This window comes from Pan paniscus, chromosome 23 (genome assembly GCF_029289425.2).
Source record: "Pan paniscus chromosome 23, NHGRI_mPanPan1-v2.0_pri, whole genome shotgun sequence".
Classification (NCBI taxonomy): domain Eukaryota; kingdom Metazoa; phylum Chordata; class Mammalia; order Primates; family Hominidae; genus Pan; species Pan paniscus.
The window spans coordinates 57,019,132-57,039,235 of NC_085927.1; the positions used below are offsets into that span (position 1 = coordinate 57,019,132).

At 48.8% G+C, this 20,104-nt stretch overlaps 1 protein-coding gene across 4 annotated transcripts in view; it reads left to right on the top strand.

Annotated features, from left to right (window-relative positions):
- Nucleotides 1–6,612, top strand: part of TBC1D22A (TBC1 domain family member 22A) — a 419,760-nt gene extending 413,148 nt beyond the window's left edge. For all 4 annotated transcript variants that reach the window (XM_003812372.6, XM_055106057.2, XM_014343350.6 and 1 more), the window contains one exon: nucleotides 6,021–6,612. In XM_003812372.6, the coding sequence (XP_003812420.3) occupies nucleotides 6,021–6,149 (129 nt within the window). In that variant the 3' untranslated portion in view covers nucleotides 6,150–6,612. The remainder of the gene's footprint in view (nucleotides 1–6,020) is intronic.
- Nucleotides 6,613–20,104: the final 13,492 nt, after the last annotated feature.

Consider the following 20,104-nt stretch of genomic DNA (forward strand, 5'->3'; position numbering starts at 1 on the left):
CAGGGTCTGCAGTCACCCACCCACCCACCCACCCACTGTTCTGGAGCCTGGGGCCCTAGGACACGGGCTTGTCACCGTCTCACCCTTCCTGGGAAGGCCTGGCACGCGGGGGAGGTCAGTGTCCTCCACGCATGGCACTAGGATTCGTTTGACTCAGGAAAAATAAAACCCTTTTGGTAAGAAGTAGCCAAAGCCATGGCGGTATCTGCTCTTCGGCATCGGGAGCCTCGCCTGGTCTCCGGCATCGGGAGCCTCACCTGTTGGAACCCGCCCGGGGCAGGAGTGAGCGGCATGGCGGCTTCTGTCTAAGTGTGGTCCACTGCTGTGTGGTCCATGGGGGGAAACTGTTGGAAACATCCCAGCTTGGCTTCCCACCTCTACCCTGTGTCCCACTCACTGACGTTTTAGAGAGATGCCTTTGCCTGCATGGTGGTGTGTGAGTCAGGGCTCCACTTCTGCCTGGGTGGTATGGGTAGGGCCAACCCCCACCCACGCCGGCCCTCAACTTCAACAGGAGTTGCCTGGTGGAAAGCGTGAGCAACTCTATCCACTCTCATGATTCATGATGTGTCCGAGAGTGTCCAGGGCACACCCAGGTCGCCCACCATCCTGAGAACCAACACATCCCTCTCCCCAGGCCCCACCTCCCAGATCCCAGGTCAGTTGCTTGGGCTGGGGCCAGGACAATGGGGCATTTTTTCGAGCTCCTTGGGTGCTGATGGACATGATGTGGTCAGGCCTGAGAACTGTCAACCTCCAGGCCATGCAGTGAGAGTCTGATTCTGTTGCTTTTGCTTTTGATCCCTCACTGACCACAGACCCCACAGCCTTTACGAAGGGCCCTTGCAGACACTCGGTGTCCACTGGAAGGATTCTCGGCACACAGGCTGATGGAGAAAGGCGGGGTGCACTCCACGCTGCCCTCTGGCTGTGGCTTTGTTGAGATGGTGGCGCCCCAGGGACCGGGGGAGGGATGGATTGCAGACCTGACGCGACCTTGACTTCTACGGCATCAGTGTCATGAGCAGAGCCTTTCTTTAACTTTTAGATCCACAGATGTGGCCATTAATTGTTTATGGAAAAGTTAAGAATAAAAAAGCAAGTGCCGTCTATAGTTTTCTGGGCCGGGCCCTGGGCAGGCCTCTCTCCACCTGCTCTCCTGGACAGGCAGCACCGTCATTGCTGGGAGAGCCATGTCCCTGAATGTGACCGAGGGATGGCTTCACCCGTGGTGGCCCCTCTGCCTGCCTGGTGTGGGTGATGCAGAACAGCTCTTGGCTAATAAATGTGCCGCGTTTCCCTGACAGGAGACGGCGTGGCCTAGTGCATAAATAAGACAAGCCTTTTTAAAAAAGAAATCTGTATTTAAGGACGTGTTTGGCTGTGTTCTTCGCCTCCCGTAAAGGTCACCCAGATAGATTTTTCCTTCTTTAGCATTGCAGGCTGCGAAGAACTGGGCATTTCTATTCTCCCTCCATCCAGTGAACCTGGAGGACTAAATTAGATTCTGAAATTGAGTGTGCAGTAGAGTCGGTGAGTTACCGTAACGGGAGGGTACTGCTTCTCACCTTGCAAGGAGCGAGGTCATGATAATATGAAGCGAAGTGGATTAAAAATAAAACCAAAGGTATTTATTTATGACCTGCTCAGAATTGGATTGGCATCCATGTAAGTTGCATCTAATGGTGAAAGACAGCAGATTGATGTTGATATGTCCCCAGGGACTTTTAGCCAGTGAAATTTGCTCCCTGAATTCAATTTAAAGGCCCACTGAAAGTATCCAAAATGCGAAAGGAGATGGAATTGAGGAAGTGGGGGTGGAAGCCCAGCGACTGTGAAATAGCAATTGGAAGACGGTCCTGGTGTGTAACCCTCCTGATGCAGGACCAGAGAGAGGACAGTCCTGGTGTGTAACCCTCCTGATGTGGGAATGGAGAGAGGACGGTCCTGGTGTGTAACCCTCCTGATGCAGGACCAGAGAGAGGACAGTCCTGGTGTGTAACCCTCCTAATGTGGGAATGGAGAGAGGACGGTCCTGGTGTGTAACCCTCCTGATGCAGGACCGGAGAGAGGACAGTCCTGGTGTGTAACCCTCCTGATGTGGGAATGGAGAGAGGACAGTCCTGGTGTGTAACCCTCCTGATGCAGGACCGGAGAGAGGACAGTCCTGGTGTGTAACCCTCCTGATGCAGGACCGGAGAGAGGACAGTCCTGGTGTGTAACCCTCCTGATGCAGGACCAGAGAGAGGACAGTCCTGGTGTGTAACCCCCCTGATGCAGGACCGGAGAGAGGACAGTCCTGGTGTGTAACCCTCCTGATGCAGGACCGGAGAGAGGACAGTCCTGGTGTGTAACCCTCCTGATGCAGGACCGGAGAGAGGACAGTCCTGGTGTGTAACCCTCCTGATGCAGGACCGGAGAGAGGACAGTCCTGGTGTGTAACCCTCCTGATGCAGGACCGGAGAGAGGACAGTCCTGGTGTGTAACCCTCCTGATGCAGGACCGGAGAGAGGACAGTCCTGGTGTGTAACCCTCCTGATGCAGGACCGGAGAGAGGACAGTCCTGGTGTGTAACCCTCCTGATGCAGGACCGGAGAGAGGACAGTCCTGGTGTGTAACCCTCCTGATGCAGGACCGGAGAGAGGACAGTCCTGGTGTGTAACCTTCCTGATGCAGGACCAGAGAGAGGACGGTCCTGGTGTGTAACCCTCCTGATGTGGGAATGGAGAGAGGACGGTCCTGGTGTGTAACCCTCCTGATGCAGGACCAGAGAGAGGACAGTCCTGGTGTGTAACCCTCCTAATGTGGGAATGGAGAGAGGACAGTCCTGGTGTGTAACCCTCCTGATGCAGGACCAGAGAGAGGACAGTCCTGGTGTGTAACCCTCCTGATGTGGGAATGGAGAGAGGACAGTCCTGGTGTGTAACCCTCCTAATGTGGGAATGGAGAGAGGACAGTCCTGGTGTGTAACCCTCCTGATGCAGGACCGGAGAGAGGACAGTCCTGGTGTGTAACCCTCCTAATGTGGGAATGGAGAGAGGACGGTCCTGGTGTGTAACCCTCCTGATGCAGGACCGGAGAGAGGACGGTCCTGGTGTGTAACCCTCCTGATGCAGGACCGGAGAGAGGACAGTCCTGGTGTGTAACCCTCCTGATGTGGGAATGGAGAGAGGACGGTCCTGGTGTGTAACCCTCCTGATGTGGGAATGGAGAGAGGACAGTCCTGGTGTGTAACCCTCCTGATGCGGAGCTGGAGAGAGGACGGTCCTGGTGTGTAACCCTCCTGATGCGGAGCTGGAGAGAGGACGGTCCTGGTGTGTAACCCTCCTGATGCGGGGCTGGAGAGAGGACAGTCCTGGTGTGTAATCTTCCTGATTCGGGAATGGAGAGTGCAGCTCCGGGATGGCCGGGGGGCCTGCCTCAGTGAGGGTGGGGCAACATGCAGACCGCAGCCTCCGGCACAGCCAGGATGTGAGCCCGGGTCATCTATCCAGGCTCTGTGCCTGCACAGCTCAGCTCATCTTGGCTGTGCCCATGTGGAGAGCTTGCCATCCTTATCTCCAGATGAAGGAGAGTGTGGCTTGGAGAGCCAGGCCCACTGTCCAAGACCACCTGGACAGGGAGCCAGGATGTGAACTTCAGAGCCCAGCTACCCCCCATTCCCCTCCATGCCAGTCTTGCTGGGCTGCGTTTTCTCGAGGCAGGCGACATGGGCATCCCGAGCCTATGGCCCTCCCTGTCCCTTGTCACCTGCTAGGAGTGGGGAAGGGCAGTTCCAGCACCCTCAGGGCTCCTCAGCCGCCTTCCTGACTTCCTGGATCCAGCTTCTGTTTGGGGTGGGAGGTAGGAGAAGCCGGGGAGCCTGCAGGTGGCCCCCTGGGGGCAAATTCTCGAGGACCAGAGCCCACAGGGCCATCCGAGCAGTGTAGACCCCTCCCTCAGGGAGTCTGCCCAGCTTCATGACAGAGCCTGGGCTTGGGCTGGCCCTGACCTGATGGTCCCCTGTTTCTCTTCTGAGAACCCCCGCCGCAGGAGGCTGTCTTGGCCACTCAGCCCTCTCTGATCCCTACTTCTGCCAAGCCCCCTGTGTGTTGGGGTCCCCGGAGACCTGCCCTGTCCTTGGTGGGCCGCCAGCAGCTGTGGATGTGGGCGTGGTCATGTGGGAGGGCGGGGCTGTCGGGTGGTGGTCGTGGGGGGTCCCCTGAGGACCTGTGCTTTTCCTTCCCCGTTGTGGCCTCAGTGGACGTAGGTCAGTCTCCACCTCCTCAGTGTCCACATCCCGGCTTCCAGACCATGAGCTCTGGAGACAGTCGCCCATGTGTCTTTTGGGGGTGGGACTCAGTGCCCCCATAGCCCATCTGAGACACGGCCCAGCTGCAGGCCAGAGGAGCCCACCCAGCACTCCCAATAAGCCCAACGCACCTGCCCAGTGTGCCCGGTGAGCCCAGTGTGCCTGCCCAGTGAGCCTGATAGGCCCAGTGTGCCTACCCAGCACTCCCAGTGAGCCTTGCATGTCCACCCAGTGTGCCCGCTCAGTGAGCCTGGTGTGTCCACCTAGCATGCCCATGGAGCCCACTGTGTGCCCACCCAGTGCTGGCTGTACTGCTGGCCGTATGTGTGTTTTCCCAGTCTGTCCAGCAGCCCCGACAGTAATTTACCACAGTAAATAAAAATTTGCACTCTGTGAATTCAATGCAATAAATGCTGTGACTGGGAAGTAGAATGGGAGAATGAAGGGTACAGGAGGCGAGATTTTAATAATACACATGTAAGATGATTTTACCCACACTGAACGACTTATCATTGTTGCTTATTCCCTATAGTTCCCTATTTTCCTACTTACATGCATGTCATTCACCTTTATGTAAAACCTTTTACCTCCTATCTTTACCTATGAGAATCCTACCTGAATTTTAAGAGTCTGATCAAATGTCACTTCCACAGAAAGGCCTTCTTTGGTTGTAACTGGAACTAATTTTTAAATCTCAGTCTAAGGCAAATAAGCACATTAGAAAGCAATAAATAAATAAATGGTGGCCCCATTTTGCAGAGGAGGAAGCTGGGCCTCGGGGTGGAGTCATTGTCCCAGGGCACCAGGTTGGACCTAGACCTGAAGCTGGGTGTGGGGGAGCCCCGGACCCCAACCCACTGGTGTGAGGTGGTCATGGAGGAGGGGCCAGTTGGCGCTTTGCTGTGCTCCTGGGCTCCCGGGGTGGGCCTGAGCCGGCTCCGTTCTGTGATCCCCTCACGTGTGGGCTTCACCTGCTGACGGTGCTGGTGCCTGGAGGGGTCTCCTGGTGCACAGAAATCTGTGCTTAGTGGCAGTTCCAGGGGTGCTGCGGTACTTTCGGGGCTGATACAGGCTTTGGGGGAGTGGGAAGCTCCTGGGCGGAGGCTGCAAAGCTGCAGCAGAGCCCCGAGAGCTGGGTCTCCCCCTGAGGGGCAGGGGATTCAGTTAAATGAAGCCCCTGCCACGACATCTCAGATGCCGGACTTGGAGCTGCGCAGTGGGCCTCCTGCCTGGCTGCTGGGATGGGGCGGGGGCCGTGGGGCAAGGCCTGGGGCCCTACTGGGGTTGAGCAGGGAGCAGCTGCCGGCTGGGCAAGTTTTCCTGGGTCACCCACCCTCCACTGTGGGTCACCTCCTCTGACCTGGGCTTGTGTCTTTCTCTCCAGTTTTCCTGGGTCACCCGCCCTGCACCGTGGGTGACCTCCTCTGACTTGGGCTTGTGTCTTTCTCTCCAGTTTTCCTGGGTCACCCGCCCTGCACCGTGGGTCACCTCCTCTGACCTGGGCTTGTGTCTTTCTCTCCAGTTTTCCTGGGTCACCCGCCCTGCACCGTGGGTCACCTCCTCTGACCTGGGCTTGTGTCTTTCTCTCCAGTTTTCCTGGGTCACCCGCCCTGCACCGTGGGTCACCTCCTCTGACCTGGGCTTGTGTCTTTCTCTCCAGTTTTCTGGGGTCACCCGCTCTCCACCGTGGGTCACCTCCTCTGACCTGGGTTTGTCTCTTTCTCCCCAGGAGCTGCTGCTCTTCCTCCAGAACCTGCCCACAGCCCACTGGGATGATGAGGACATCAGCCTGTTGCTGGCCGAGGCCTACCGCCTCAAGTTTGCCTTCGCCGACGCCCCCAATCACTACAAGAAATGAGCCCAGGCCCACCCGCAGCTGGCCTCACTGTCTCGGGTGGCGCGCCCCACCTGCCTGGCTGGTGGTAGGCCCCTGTGAGCTGGTCCCGGGCTGCTAAAAGGCCTTGTGAGGTGGCCCCACCCTCCAGGGGAGCTGGTGAAGATGGGCCCCAGACCTGGTCTAGGGCTGACAAAGACAGGGACAGCCTCTGTTTTCTGAGATACCAAAGAGAGCCAGGGGAGCGCCCCGGCTTCGGCGGCCAGAGGCAGGTCAGGGGTCCCCTCTCCCTCTCCCTCTCCCTGTAGTGTCTTTGCCAAATGACTGCCTCCTGCCGCCCCTAGTCCGGGGCAGCCTAGGAGGCCGACCCTCTTGGGAGTCCTGCTGTCTGGGTGCCAGGGCCGGAACGAGGTAGTGGCCATCTCATACCTACTCTGAAATGCAAAACTTCTATTCTGTTGAGTGAAAGAATAAAATGTAGACAAAATCTAGACTGAGACGTCACGCTGACCTGGGGTCTCTGTGCCGCGAGGTCCCCTTACAGCCGTATTTCACTGCTGCTGGCCCTGTCCCTCCGTGTGTTCTCCTGCTTGCTTGGTTTAAATGTGGCTGGGAAGCTGAAGGCTGGAGTCCAAGCCGTGAGCCCGCCGAGTGCCTGGGAGGCCATGGGACCAAAGGCTGGGAGCAGAGGGAGGCCTCGCCATTGCCTTACTTTCCACCTTGAACCTCTTTTACAAGAGAGAACCCCCCACCTCCCTGAGGTCCAGGGCCAAGTGGCCCCGCCAGGTAGGCGCCGGCCTCAGCCAGAGCCCCTGGAGGCCCACCCAGGCTGTCGGGCCATGTTGGGCTGGCAGACGGGCAGGGGTCACGGCCCTGTCATCAAAGCCCTGAACCACAGTGCTCTTCTCACCGCAGCCTGGAAGCGGAATGAGCTTTTGGAGGTTTCCTGGGACTTGCTGTCCTTGTCCAGGTCTGCCAGGTGTAGGGGAGGTGTGACTGGTTCCGTCGTGGACCGGTTCCTCCGTGGACTGGTTCCTCCGTGGACCGGTTCCTCCGTGGACCGGTTCCGCCGTGGACCACTTCTGCCCTGGGCTGGTTCTGCCCTGGACTGGTTCTGCCCTGGACTGGTTCCACCATGGACCGGTTCTGCCGTGGACCGGTTCCCGCCGTGGACCAGTTCCCGCTGTATACTGGTTCTGCCCTGGACTGGTTCCCGCTGTGGACTGGTTCCTTGGGGCTCTAAGTGCGGAAGGGCCCAGAGCTGGTCCCTGCCCAGCGCCCTGCTAGGGCTGTGTCCTTGGCTCCAGGGGCCTTGGGACTGGCTTCCCAGCATTCCCTCGGTGTGTCACAGGCTGCATGACCCCTGGAATGTGGGCAGGGCCACAGCCACAGTCTGATCCCTGAGCCCAGGACAGGCTCATGTCCTCAGCGACCCACTGGTGACTGACTTCTCAGACTCTCCTCTGTCCCTCAGGAGCAGCTGTGTCCTCTCCCAGGCCCTAGGACGCTGCCAGAGACTGTGGGACATACAGGCATAAGTGATGTGTGTGTTTCTGCTTCTGTTTTAAAAATCCAGGGTCATTACACACAGCATGGAAATTAGCACAAAATGATGTGCAAACGTCAGATGCTCCCAAACCAGCAAAGGGATGGGCTTGCTTCAGATCAGATGCGGGCACGCCTTACCCCTGCCTTCCGTGTCCCCACCCCAGGGTCAAGGGTTCCTCAGACCAGCCATACCTCCTCCTCCTGCCGCCTCCTTTTCTAGATGGGGAGGGGATTCCGTCACAAGAAGAGCCGCTCCTTGGCCGTGTGCAGGAAGCCCCATGGCCGTGTGCAGGAAGCCCCATGTCGCTTTGCCGAGATCAGCCCTGGGAGGATCCCCTTCTCTAGCTCAGATGATGCTGTGTGGCCAGAAGGCTGCGGACACAACTGACCTGCTTCTTGAGGTGGTTTATGTTTTAAACAGGAAGCTCCACGGAGTTCAGCCCTGTGTGCATTTCCTCATATATGTAAACGCCAAGACTGAATGTGAGGGGTGTTGGCCGCGGGTCTTAAGTCTGAGCAGATCCATCTGGAATGTGAGGGGTTTTGGCCACGGGCCTTAAGTCTGAGCAGATCCATCTGGAATGTTCGTGGTGTGCTGTCTGGATGTGGTGTACTAGAAACACGGAATAAAGATCAGTGACAAAGCCGCGGCCTTGGCCTGTGATTCGAGGACTTGCCCATCGAGGACAGGGGCACCCTGGCCCAGCCCTGCCGAGGGTCTGAGCTCAGGGCCATTGCAGTGCGCCAGCGTGGGCCCGGCAGCACCCGTGATCTCGCTGCCACCCGCAGGACCTCTCAGGGAGATGGGGCTGCAGCTGCTCAGGTGGTGCAGGGATGCCACTTGCCCGGGCGGGGCAAGACTCAGAAACCAGTCTGACCCCCGAAGCCCAGCTCTGCACTAGCTGGAACACGGGAGTGTGGGGTCCAGGCTGGCCCCTGTCAGGCTCCTGAACAAGGGATCTCCCCTTGGGCCACATCTGTCAAGCACCTGCTTTGAAAAGGGCTGTTCCGGGGTAGGCACCAGGCTCTGGGGTCTCCCCCCGCCTCTCCTGGGATACACTTGCCTCACCGTCACCCACACACTGAAACACCCTCCTTGCCCTGTGTTACTGAAACAAGGCCCTTCAAAGGGCCTCAGTTTCTCAGGGCAGCTTTCCAGGTGCGCCACACCCCTCTGAGTAACCCCGTCTGGGTGCCCCACCCTCAGGTACCCCACACCCCCCTGGTTGCCCCACCCTCGGGACCCTCCCTTGGCAGCACTTGGCTTTCCACTGCCTTGTGCTGTCCACTGACGGGGTGTGGGGTGTGCTCCTGTCCCCATGGGTGTGGGGTGTGCACTACTGACCGGGTGTGGGGTGTGCTCCTGTCCCCACAGGTGTGGGGTGTGCTCCTGTTCCCACAGGTGTGGGGTGTGCTCCTGTCCCCGCGGGTGTGGGGTGTGCTCCTGTCCCCGCAGGTGTGGGGTGTGCTCCTGTCCCTGCGGGTGTGGGGTGTGCTCCTGTCCCCGGGGGTGTGGGGTGTGCTCCTGTCCCCGCGGGTGTGGGGTGTGCACTACTGACCGGGTGTGGGGTGTGCTCCTGTCCCCGCGGGTGTGGGGTGTGCTCCTGTCCCCGCAGGTGTGGGGTGTGCTCCTGTCCCCGCAGGTGTGGGGTGTGCTCCTGTCCCCACGGGTGGGCTGGTGGCGCCACAAAGTGGGAGTAGCCTCTTCACCTCTCTTTCCACAGTGACCCAGTGCGGAGCTGAGCCAGGCAGGGCTGCCTTCCTGGGCCCGGTGGCCCGGCACATGGGCTGACCTCACTGATGCCTGGCTGTGGTCTGCAGGGTCGTAGGCTGCAGGACGGAGACTGGCTGTCCCCAGCAGCCACCAGGTGTTCAGCTCCTGACTCCAGGTCACAGCCCAGCAACTGCCATTCACCTTCACAATTCCCCGGAGTTTGCAGCTCAGCAGTTGGCTCCTCGGGCCCAACTTGAGGTCTTCACAGCCTGTGCAGACTCTGCTCCTGTGGGTGGCCCGAGCCCAGGGGTCCTGAAATCAATCCCTGACCTGTGGTGGCTGCTGTCCTGTGCACCTCACCCTGCCCGGTCCCAGGGAGAAGCTCGGCCTGCTGGCACCACTGCTGTGCCCTTGGCAAGGTCAGACGCATCGGGGAGCATTGGGGTCCTGGGGAGTAGGAGATGGAGAGTCTCTGTGGTTTGTGCTTTTGGAAGAACTAGGAGGTGGGACGCTTCTGTGCCGTGTCACCGATGGATGGAAACAGGAGGAATCCTGTCTGTGTTCGAGCAGACCCACTCCGCTGAGGACTTGGGGACAGGCTGCAGAATGACATGTGCCATCGCAGGCTGCAGCACGCCAGCCTCCATGCCGTCCTCCAGAGCTGGAGGCTCCTCGTCAGCCCTGTGGCCCCAGTGATCTGCTCTCGGCCGCAGTCCTGGGGAGTTTGCCCGAGACTCAGACCCCTCGGGGTGTGGACCTCCCTGGGGCCTTCCCAGCCTCTGCCCACCCCACCGTTCCTCTCCTCTCTCAGCCCCAGCCCCTTGGCTTCCCTCTGGCTCTGCACTTTGCCCTGCGGGATTGCGGGCTGCTTGGGGTGGCCCCCACTCAGCTGTGAGGCCTTTCCACACCCACCCTGCAGCTCCTTGGCATGGAGGGTCCCCAGCACAGGATGGCCTCCACCCAGGAGCGCACACGGCCGCTTACATGGTCCTGTGTGAGCGACCCAGCCGTAGTCCATTTTGTTGACAAGATGAGGCTGGCTATTCTTTCTTTTTTTTATTTTTTTATTTCTTGAGACAGGGTCTTGCTCTGTGGCCCAGGCTGGAGTGCAGTGGTATGATCTCAGCTCACTGCAACCTCTGCCTCCTGGGTTCAAGTGATTCTAATGCCTCATCCTCCCGAGCAGCTGGGATGACAGGTGCCCGCCATGACACCCAGCTAATTTTTTTAGTAGTTTTAGTAGAGACGGGGTTTCACCACGTTGGCCAGGCTGGTCTCGAACTCCTGACCTCAAGTGATCTGCCCACCTCGGCCTCCCAAAGTGCTGGGATTATAGGTGTGAGCCATCGCGCCCAGCCTGATTATTCTTTTAGGAAAAAAAATTATATTCAACTTCCAGATAAGTGGATGTAAATATAAAAGTTACCCCCAAATACTCAAAAATACATGGCTATTTTTATCATTGGGAATGGTAAGAGGCTTTCTTAGCATGATGGCAGTGGCAAAAACAAGACAGAAAAAGACTAATGATGTATATCCGTAGTATGCGCTACCAAAGCAAATGGCAGGGACGACTAAGACCCAACCTTCATCACCAAAGACAAGTGTGAATGACACGCTGGTTCACCTAGGCAAGGCGGATTCAGATTCCTCAGCATGCAGAGTTTCTGGAAATTGATAAAAATGGGCACAGCACAGAAAATGGGCAGTTCACAAAAGTGGTGCAGGTGACCGATGAGAAGTTCACATCACCAATGGTTACAGAAATGAAAATCATTCACCAGCCACTTGCCCCCACCAGGGCTGGCTGCGTGACCTTGGGCTGTGTCTATGATCATCTGTTATGCAGCAATACAAAACAAATACCCTCTCTCTTTTAGTCTGTATTTTTTTCTGAATATTTTGCAGTGGTTTTTCGTTGTTGCTGTTTTTACATTTAAGCTGTGAAGTGGCAGACACAACACAAACCTAGCTCTCGGAGAATCATTACAAAGCAGACACCCCATGTGATAGGGTTTGGATGTATCCCCACCCAATTCTCATCTTGAATTGTAGCTCTTGTAATTCCCATGTATTGTGGAAGGGACCTGGTGGGAGATAATTGAATCATGGCGACAGGTTTCCCCACACTGTTCTCATGGTAGTGAATCAGTCTCACGAGATAGGATGGTTTTGTAAGGGGAAACCCCTTTCGCTTGGCCCTCATTCTCTCCTGCCGCCATCCGTGTAAGACATGACGTTGTGCCTCCTTGCCTTCTGCCATGATGGTGAGGCCTCCCCAGCCACCTGGAACTGTGAGTCTATTAAACCTCTCTTCTTTATAAATTACCCAGTCTCACGTATGTCTTTATTAACAGCATGAGAATGGTCTCATACACCATGTAACCACAACCCTGGCTGAGAAATAGAACATGACCCACACTGGATCTCCCTGTGTGCTCCCTCCTCCCAAACATGACACACCGCTGACTTCCAAACCATCCTTTAGTTCTGCTTATTTGTACACTTTTATTATATGAATGGAATTATACAATATATACTCTTGTGAACAACTCTTCCTGCTCAACTTTCTGTTTTTTGTTTTGTTTTGTTTTTGAGATGGAGTCTCGCTCTGTCGCCTAGGCTGGAGTGCAGTGGTGCAATCTGGGCTCACTGCAAGCTCTGCCTCCCAGGTTCATGCCATTCTTCTGCCTCAGCCTCCCGAGTAGCTGGGACTACAGGTGCCTGCCACCACGCCCAGCTAATTTTTTTGTATTTTTAGTAGAGACGGGGTTTCACCATGTTAGCCGGGATGGTCTCCATCTCCTGACCTCGTGATCCGCCCGCTTCGGCCTCCCAAAGTGCTGGGATTACAGGTGTGAGCCACCACGCCCGGCTTCAACTTTCTGTTTGTGCGAGTATCTGTGTGGTATTAAGTGTGGTTTCTTCTTTTCCATTGCTGTAAAGTTTTCCATGACATGGATAGATTGCAATTTGTCCCTTCTACTCCTGCTGGACATTTGGATTGTGTCCGGTTTGGGGCCGTTATAAACAGTGCCCCTCTGAATATCTGTGTGCCTGTCTCTCGGTGGACACGTGCCCCCGTTCTGTGGTTTTCTTTCCCCTAGAAGCGGAATTGCAGAGCCATAGGGCATGCATCCTTCCCTCTAATAGATCATGAGAAATGATTTTACAAAGCACCTTTTCCAGCTTACATTTCCACTGGCAGGTCGATGGTTCTCGTTTCTCCACATCCTTGCCCACACTGGGTGTGGTCAGTCCTAGCCCTTCTCATGGGTGTGTTTGCATCTCTGGGTAATCGTCCTTCCCTGCTGCTCACAGAGCTGCATACATGGGCTGTCTCAAAACTCCCATTGTGGTGGAGCACCTGTTTCCTCCCTGCTGCAACCAAAAGAGACAGAAAGAGACTGACTTGGGATTTCTTGTGATGCTATGATCATAAGCATTTTCTCATATTATTACAATTCTTCAAAAATGTGATTTTAATGACTGCATAATATGCAGTTGCATGGATTCACATAATTTATTCCTTTATTATACATCAAGTTGCTGCTATTTTTTTCCTCTAGCAAATGGTGCTGTGATAAATGTCTACATTTCTGGGTACTTTTTCCATAATAGATTTTTAGTAGTGGGATTCTTCAGTTATTGCCGAATACAGGAGTCAGCAAAATCACTGCCGCCCTCCCCACCCCACAGTGGCTTGCAACAGTGGCTGCAGGTCTGCTCATCTGGTTTTCTTTGGAATGTCTTAGAAAATATAAGTTTGAGAAATTATTTAGAAATTTAAAGATAACGTTGGAAATTGAGTGTGTAACTTCCAGGAGAGGGGAAAAAGAAAAGGAACAAAGTTGAGAAGGCAAGAAAAGAGGTAGGAAAAAAAAGCAAAGAAAAAGTATGATAAATACAAAGCATTAATTACCAGCGCCCAAGCAAGTTCAGCTATGATCATGATAGGTAATTTACGCTCACCTATTCAAAAGGAGATACATTATGCTTTTAAAAACTCCATAAAAGCCAACAACATACTATTGATGAGAGATACATCAAGACTAAAAATTTTGTTTGAAATGGAGGGATGTAAAAAATATGGGGGAAATACTACCTGCCTCCCCAAATGTGGTTGGAATATCTGTATTCCCCCAAATCGCATTTGAAAAGCATTAACAAGGACAAAGAGACCTTTGTCTCATGACCGAGTGAAGTGCTGTGTCATATGACCAAAAGCCCTTCACTCAATCATGGACCCGCGTAGATATAACAACATAACCTAACCTCAGCATAAACAAGGCAAAAGTGGGTACAATGATGAGGAAATACTGACCTATCCACAAGTATAATGGGAAATTATAACTCATCTGCAGAAAATGATGGGCCAATGAGAAAAAGGTTTAAAAAGACAATCAAAATAATAAATACAGAAACAAAAGTTATTGGAGTAGAAAAGAAAACACAGATAATGGAATTGACTGAAAAAAACCCAAAAGTTTACTTTTAGACAAGACTAATAATGGAGGCTCGAGAGTAAGCATCTTTGGCTGTTCTGCAGTTGGTGTATCTCCAGCATTCAGAAACAGGACCTGTCTATAGTAGGAGCTGAATAATGTTTGTTGAATGACAAATAGATAAACTCCTAAGGATTAAAATCCAACTGTAATAATGAAGGGAGGTGAAACTGCAGATGCTGAAGATATTTTAAATATTACAAGCATCAAGAGAACCAAAATCAAGCCATAGAGTGGGAGAAAATAATTGCAAAAGACATACCTGATAAAGAACTGCTCTCTAAAATTTAAAAAGAACTCTTAACAATAAAAAACAAACAGCCCAACTTTAAAATGGGCAAAAGATCTGGACAACTCACCCAAGAAGATACCCAGATAGCAAATAAGCACACAAAAATATGCTTAGCATATTGCAAAATATGCTCAACAACGAAATACCACTACCCACAGAATGGCCAAAATCTGATAGAAGCAGGAGAGGCAGAGCAAGGTGGCAGAATAGAAATCTCCACCAATCAATTGTCCCCTCACACAAGGATGCCAAGTTAACAACTACCTACACAGAAAAAACAGCCTTCGTAAGAGCCAAAAATCAGACACACCCTAGACCAGAAGGGAATCCACTGCCCTGAAGGAAAGGACCCAGTCCTGTCAGCATTCATCACTTGCTAACCGAAGAGCCCTTGGGCCCTGAATAACCAGCAGTGATACCCAGGTACTATATCAAGGGCCGTGGTGAGCCTCTGAGACTTGCTGGCTTTAGGTACCAACACTGCCACAGGGATTTAAAGCATCAAGTGAGCTCTTTGAGTCCCCAGTTCTAGGACTTGACTCTTGGATGGCATTTCTGGGCTTGACCTGTTCCAGAGGGGAGCCCACTGCCCTGAAGGCTTTAGGTGGCTCAGAACTGAGACAGAGACTGTGCATTTGGGAGAAAGTGAGGGAAGAGAACAAGAGTCTCTGCCTGGTAATCCAGAGAATTGTCCTGTGTCTTCTCCAAGACCATCAAGCTGGTACCTCTATAAGTCTGCAAGAACCACAGTGTTACTGGGGTTGGGGTGCTCCCTAAAAGAGAAATGACTTAGATCATAACACCCAAGTCCTTTCAAATAACTCGAAAGCCTTGCCAAGAAGGATGGCTACAAATAAGCTCAGACAGTGAAGACTACAACAAATGCGTAACACTTCGATACCCAGAAATCAAAGAACATCTGCTAGCATCAACACCATCCAGGAAAACATGACCCCACCAAGTGAACTAAATAAGGCACCAGGGACCAATCCTGGAGAAACAGATATGTCACCTTTCAGACAGAGAATTCAAAATAGCTAAATCGAGGAAACTCAAAGAAATTCAAGATAACATAAGGAATTCAGAATTCTATCAGATAAATTTAACAGCTTGAAATAATTAAAAAGTGATTAGCAGAAATTCTGGAGCTGAAAAATGCAATTGGCCTACTGAAAAATGCATCAGCTTCCTTTAATAGCAAAATGGTTCAAGCAGAAGAAAGAATTAGTGAGCTTGAAGACAGCCTGTTTAAAAATACACAGGAGGCCAGGGGCAGTGGCTCATGCCTGTAATCCCAGCACTCTGGGGAGGCCAAGGCAGGTGGATCACAAGGTCAGGAGTTCGAGACCAGCATGGCCAATAGGGTGAAACCCCACCTCTACTAAAAATACAAAAAAATTGTCTGGGCATGGTGGTGGGCACCTGTAGTCCCAGCTACTCGGGAGGCTGAGGCAGGAGAATTGCTGGAACTCAGGAGGTGGAGGTTGCAGTGAAGCCGAGATTGTGCGACTGCGCTCCAGCCTGGGCAGCAGAGCAAGACTCCATTTAAAAAAAAAAAAAAAAAAAGCAGGAGACAAAAGAAAAAAGAATACAAAATAATGAAGCCTGCCTACACGATCTAGAAAATAGCCTCAAAAGGGCAAATCTAAGAGTTATTGACCTTACAGAGGAGGTAGAGAAAGAGATAAGGGTAGATAGAAGGTTTATTCAAAGGGATAATAACAGAGAAAAAGATCAATATCCAAGAACAGAAGGTTATAGAACACCAAGCAGGTTTAACCAAAGATGATTACCTCAAGGCATTTAATAATCACACTTCCAAAGATCAAGGATAAAGGATCCTAAAAGCAACAAGAGAAAAGAAACAAATAACATAGAGTTGGGCTTTAATACGTCTGGCAGCAGACTTTTCGGTGGAAACCTTACAGGCCAGGAGAGAGAAGCATGACATATTTGAAGTGCTGAAGGAAAAGAACTTTTACCCTAAGATAGTTTATCCAGCAAAAATATCCTTCAAACATGGAGGAGAAATGAAGACTTTCCTAGACAAACAAAACCTGAGGTATTTCATTAATGCCAGGACCACCCTACAAGAAATGCTAAAGGGAGTATTTCAACCAGAAAGAAAATTACATTGATGAGCAATAAATAGTCACCTGAAGGCAAAAAAACTTACTGGTAATAGTAAGTACACAGAAAAACACGACGTATTATGACAGTGTAACTGGGGTGTGTAGACTACTCTTACCCTAATAGAAAGTCTAAACAATGAACCAATAAAAAATTATAACTACAACAACTTTTCAAGACATAGTATGATAAGATATAAATAGAAACAACAAAAAGTTAAAAAGTGGGGGGATGAGGCCAGGTATGGTGGCTCACGCCTGTAATCCCAGCACTTTGGGAAGCCGAGGTGGGCAGATCATGAAGTCAGGAGTTCGAGACCAGCCTGGCCAACATGGTGAAAACCCGTCTCTACTAAAAATACAAAAACTAGCTGGGCGTGGTGGCGCATGCCTGTAATTCCAGCAACTCAGGAGGCTGAGGCAGGAGAATCACTTGAACCCGGGAGGCAGAGGTTGCAGTGAGCCGAGATCATGCCATCCATTACACTCTAGCCTCCAGCCTGGGTGACAGAGTGAGACGCCATCTAAAAAAAAAAAAAAAAAAAAAAAAAATCTCTATTAACATAGCTAGAAGCTGTAATGAAAAGTCTTCTAGTAAAGAAAAGCCTGGGACCTCATTGCTTCACTGCTGAATTCTGCCAAACATTTAAAGAAGAACTAATACCACTCCTCCTCAAACTATTCCAAGAAATAGAGGAGGAGGGAATGTTTCCAAACTCAGATTTCTATGAGGCCCAGTATTACCCTGATACCAAAACAGACAAAGACATATCAAAAAGAAACCTACTGGACAATATATCAGATGAATATTGATGCAGAAGTCCTCACAAAATACTAGCAAACTGAATTCAGCAATACATTAGAAAGATCATTCATTATGACCAAATGTGATTTATCCCTGGGATGTAAGGCTGGTTCAACATATGCAAATCAATCAACATGGTACATCATATCCAAAGAATGAAGGATAAAGACCATATGATTATTTCATTTGTTGCTGAAAAAGTATTTGATGAAATTCAACATCTTTCATAATCAAAATCTTCAAAAAAAAACTGGATATGGAAGAAATATACTTCAACATAATAAAAGCCATATACTACAGACCCACAGCTAGTATCACACTGAATGGGGAACAACTGAAAGCCTTTCCTCTAAGATCTGGAACATGACAAGGATGCCCACTGTCACCACTGTTATTCAACATAGTATACTGAAGTCCTAGCTAGAGCAATCAGACAAGAGAAATATATAAAGAATATCCAAATTGGAAAGGAAGAAGTCAAATTATCCTTGTTTGTTGATGATATGATCTTATATTTGGAAGAACCTAAAGACTTCACAAGGAAACTATTAGAACTGGTAAACAAATTCAGTACAGTTGCAAGATACAAATCATCATACAAAAATCAATAGCATTTCTATATGCCAACAGCAAACAATGTGAAAAAGAAATTTAAAAAGTAATCTAATTTATCATGGCCACATAAAATTAAATACCTAGGAGTGAACTTAACCAAAGAAGTGAAAAATCTCTATAATGAAAACTATAAAATGCTGATGAAAGAAATTGAAGAGGACACCAAAAAATGAAAAAATATTCCATGTTCATGGATTGGAAGAATAAATATTGGTAAAATGTCCATACTACCCAAAGCAGTCTACAGATTCAATACAATCCCTATCAAAATACCAAAGACATTCTTCACAGAAATAGAAAAAACAATCCTAAAATTTATGTGGAACCACAGAGACCCAGAATAGCCAAAGCTAGCCTAAGTGAAAAGAACAAAACAGGAGGAATCACATTACCTGACTTCAAATTATACTATAGAGCTATAGTAACCAAAACAGCATGGTACAGGCATAAAAACAGACACATAGACCAATGGAACAGAACAGAGAACCCAGAAACAAATCCACACACCTACAGTGAAATCATTTTTGACAAAGGTGCCAAAAATACTGGGGAAAAGATAGTCTCTTCAATAAATGGTGCTGGGAAAGCTGGATCTCCATATACAGAAGAATGAAACTAGACCTGTATCTCTTGTCATATACAAAAATAAAAAAAAAATACAATCTTAAATCTAAGACCTCAAACTATGAAACTACTACAGGAAAACACTGGGGAACATCTCCGGGACATTGGTCTGGGCAAAGATTTCTTGAGTAATACCCCACAAGCACAGACAACAAAAGCAAACATGGACAAATGAGATCACATTAGTTAAAAAGCTTCTGCACAGCAAACAACCAATAAAGTGAAGAAACGATCCACAGAATGGGGGAAAATATTTGCAAACTACTCCTCTGACAAGGGATTAATAACCAGAGTGTATAAGGAGCTGAAACAACTCTACAGGAAAAAAATCTAATGATCTGATCAAAAATGGGCAAAAGATTTGAATATACATTTCTCAAAAGAAGCCATACAAATGTCATACAGGCTTATGAAAAAGTGCTTAGCACCACTGATGTCAGAGAAACGCAAATCAAAACTATTAATACAATGAGATATCATCTTATCCCAGTTAAAATAGATTATATCCAAGGGACAGGCAATAACAAATGCTGGCAAGGATGTGGAGAAAAGGGAACCCTTGTACACTATTGGTAGGAATGTAATTAACTACAACCACTGTGGAGAACAGCTTGGAAGATCCTCAAAAAACTAAAAATTGAGCTACCATATGGTCCAGCAATCCCACTGATATATATATCATATATGTATCATATATATATCATATCATATATATATACATATATATGACACATATGTATCATATATATGATACATATATATGATATGATATATATGATACATATATGATACATATATATGATACATATATCATATATATATCATATCATATATATACATATATGATACATATATCATATATATCATATATATGATATATATATGATACATATATCATATATATCATATATCTGATATATATATCAGATATATATCATATATATCTGATATATATATCATATATATATCATATATATCTGATATATATATCATATATATCATATATATCTGATATATATATCATATATATCATATATATCTGATATATATATCATATATATCATATATATCTGATATATATATCATATATATCATATATATCATATATATATCATATATATCATATATATATCATATATATCATATATATCATATATATATCATATATATCATATATATATCATATATATCATATATCATATATATATCATATATATCATATATATCATATATATATCATATATATCATATAGATCATATATATATCATATATATCATATAGATCATATATATCATATATATCATATATATATCATATATATCATATATATCATATCATATATATCATATATATCTATATATCATATATATCTATATATCATATATCTATATATCATATATATCTATATATCATATATATCATATATATCATACATATCATATACATATCATATATACATATCACATATATACCTATCATATATATATCATATACATATATATGATATATATCATATACATATCATATATGATATATATATCATACATATCATATATATGATATATATATCGTATACATATCATATATATCATATAGATATCATATATATGATATATATATCGTATACATATCATATATATCATATAGATATCATATATATGATATACATATACCATATATATGGTATATCATATATATGATATACCATATATATGATATATATGAATATCATATATATGATATATA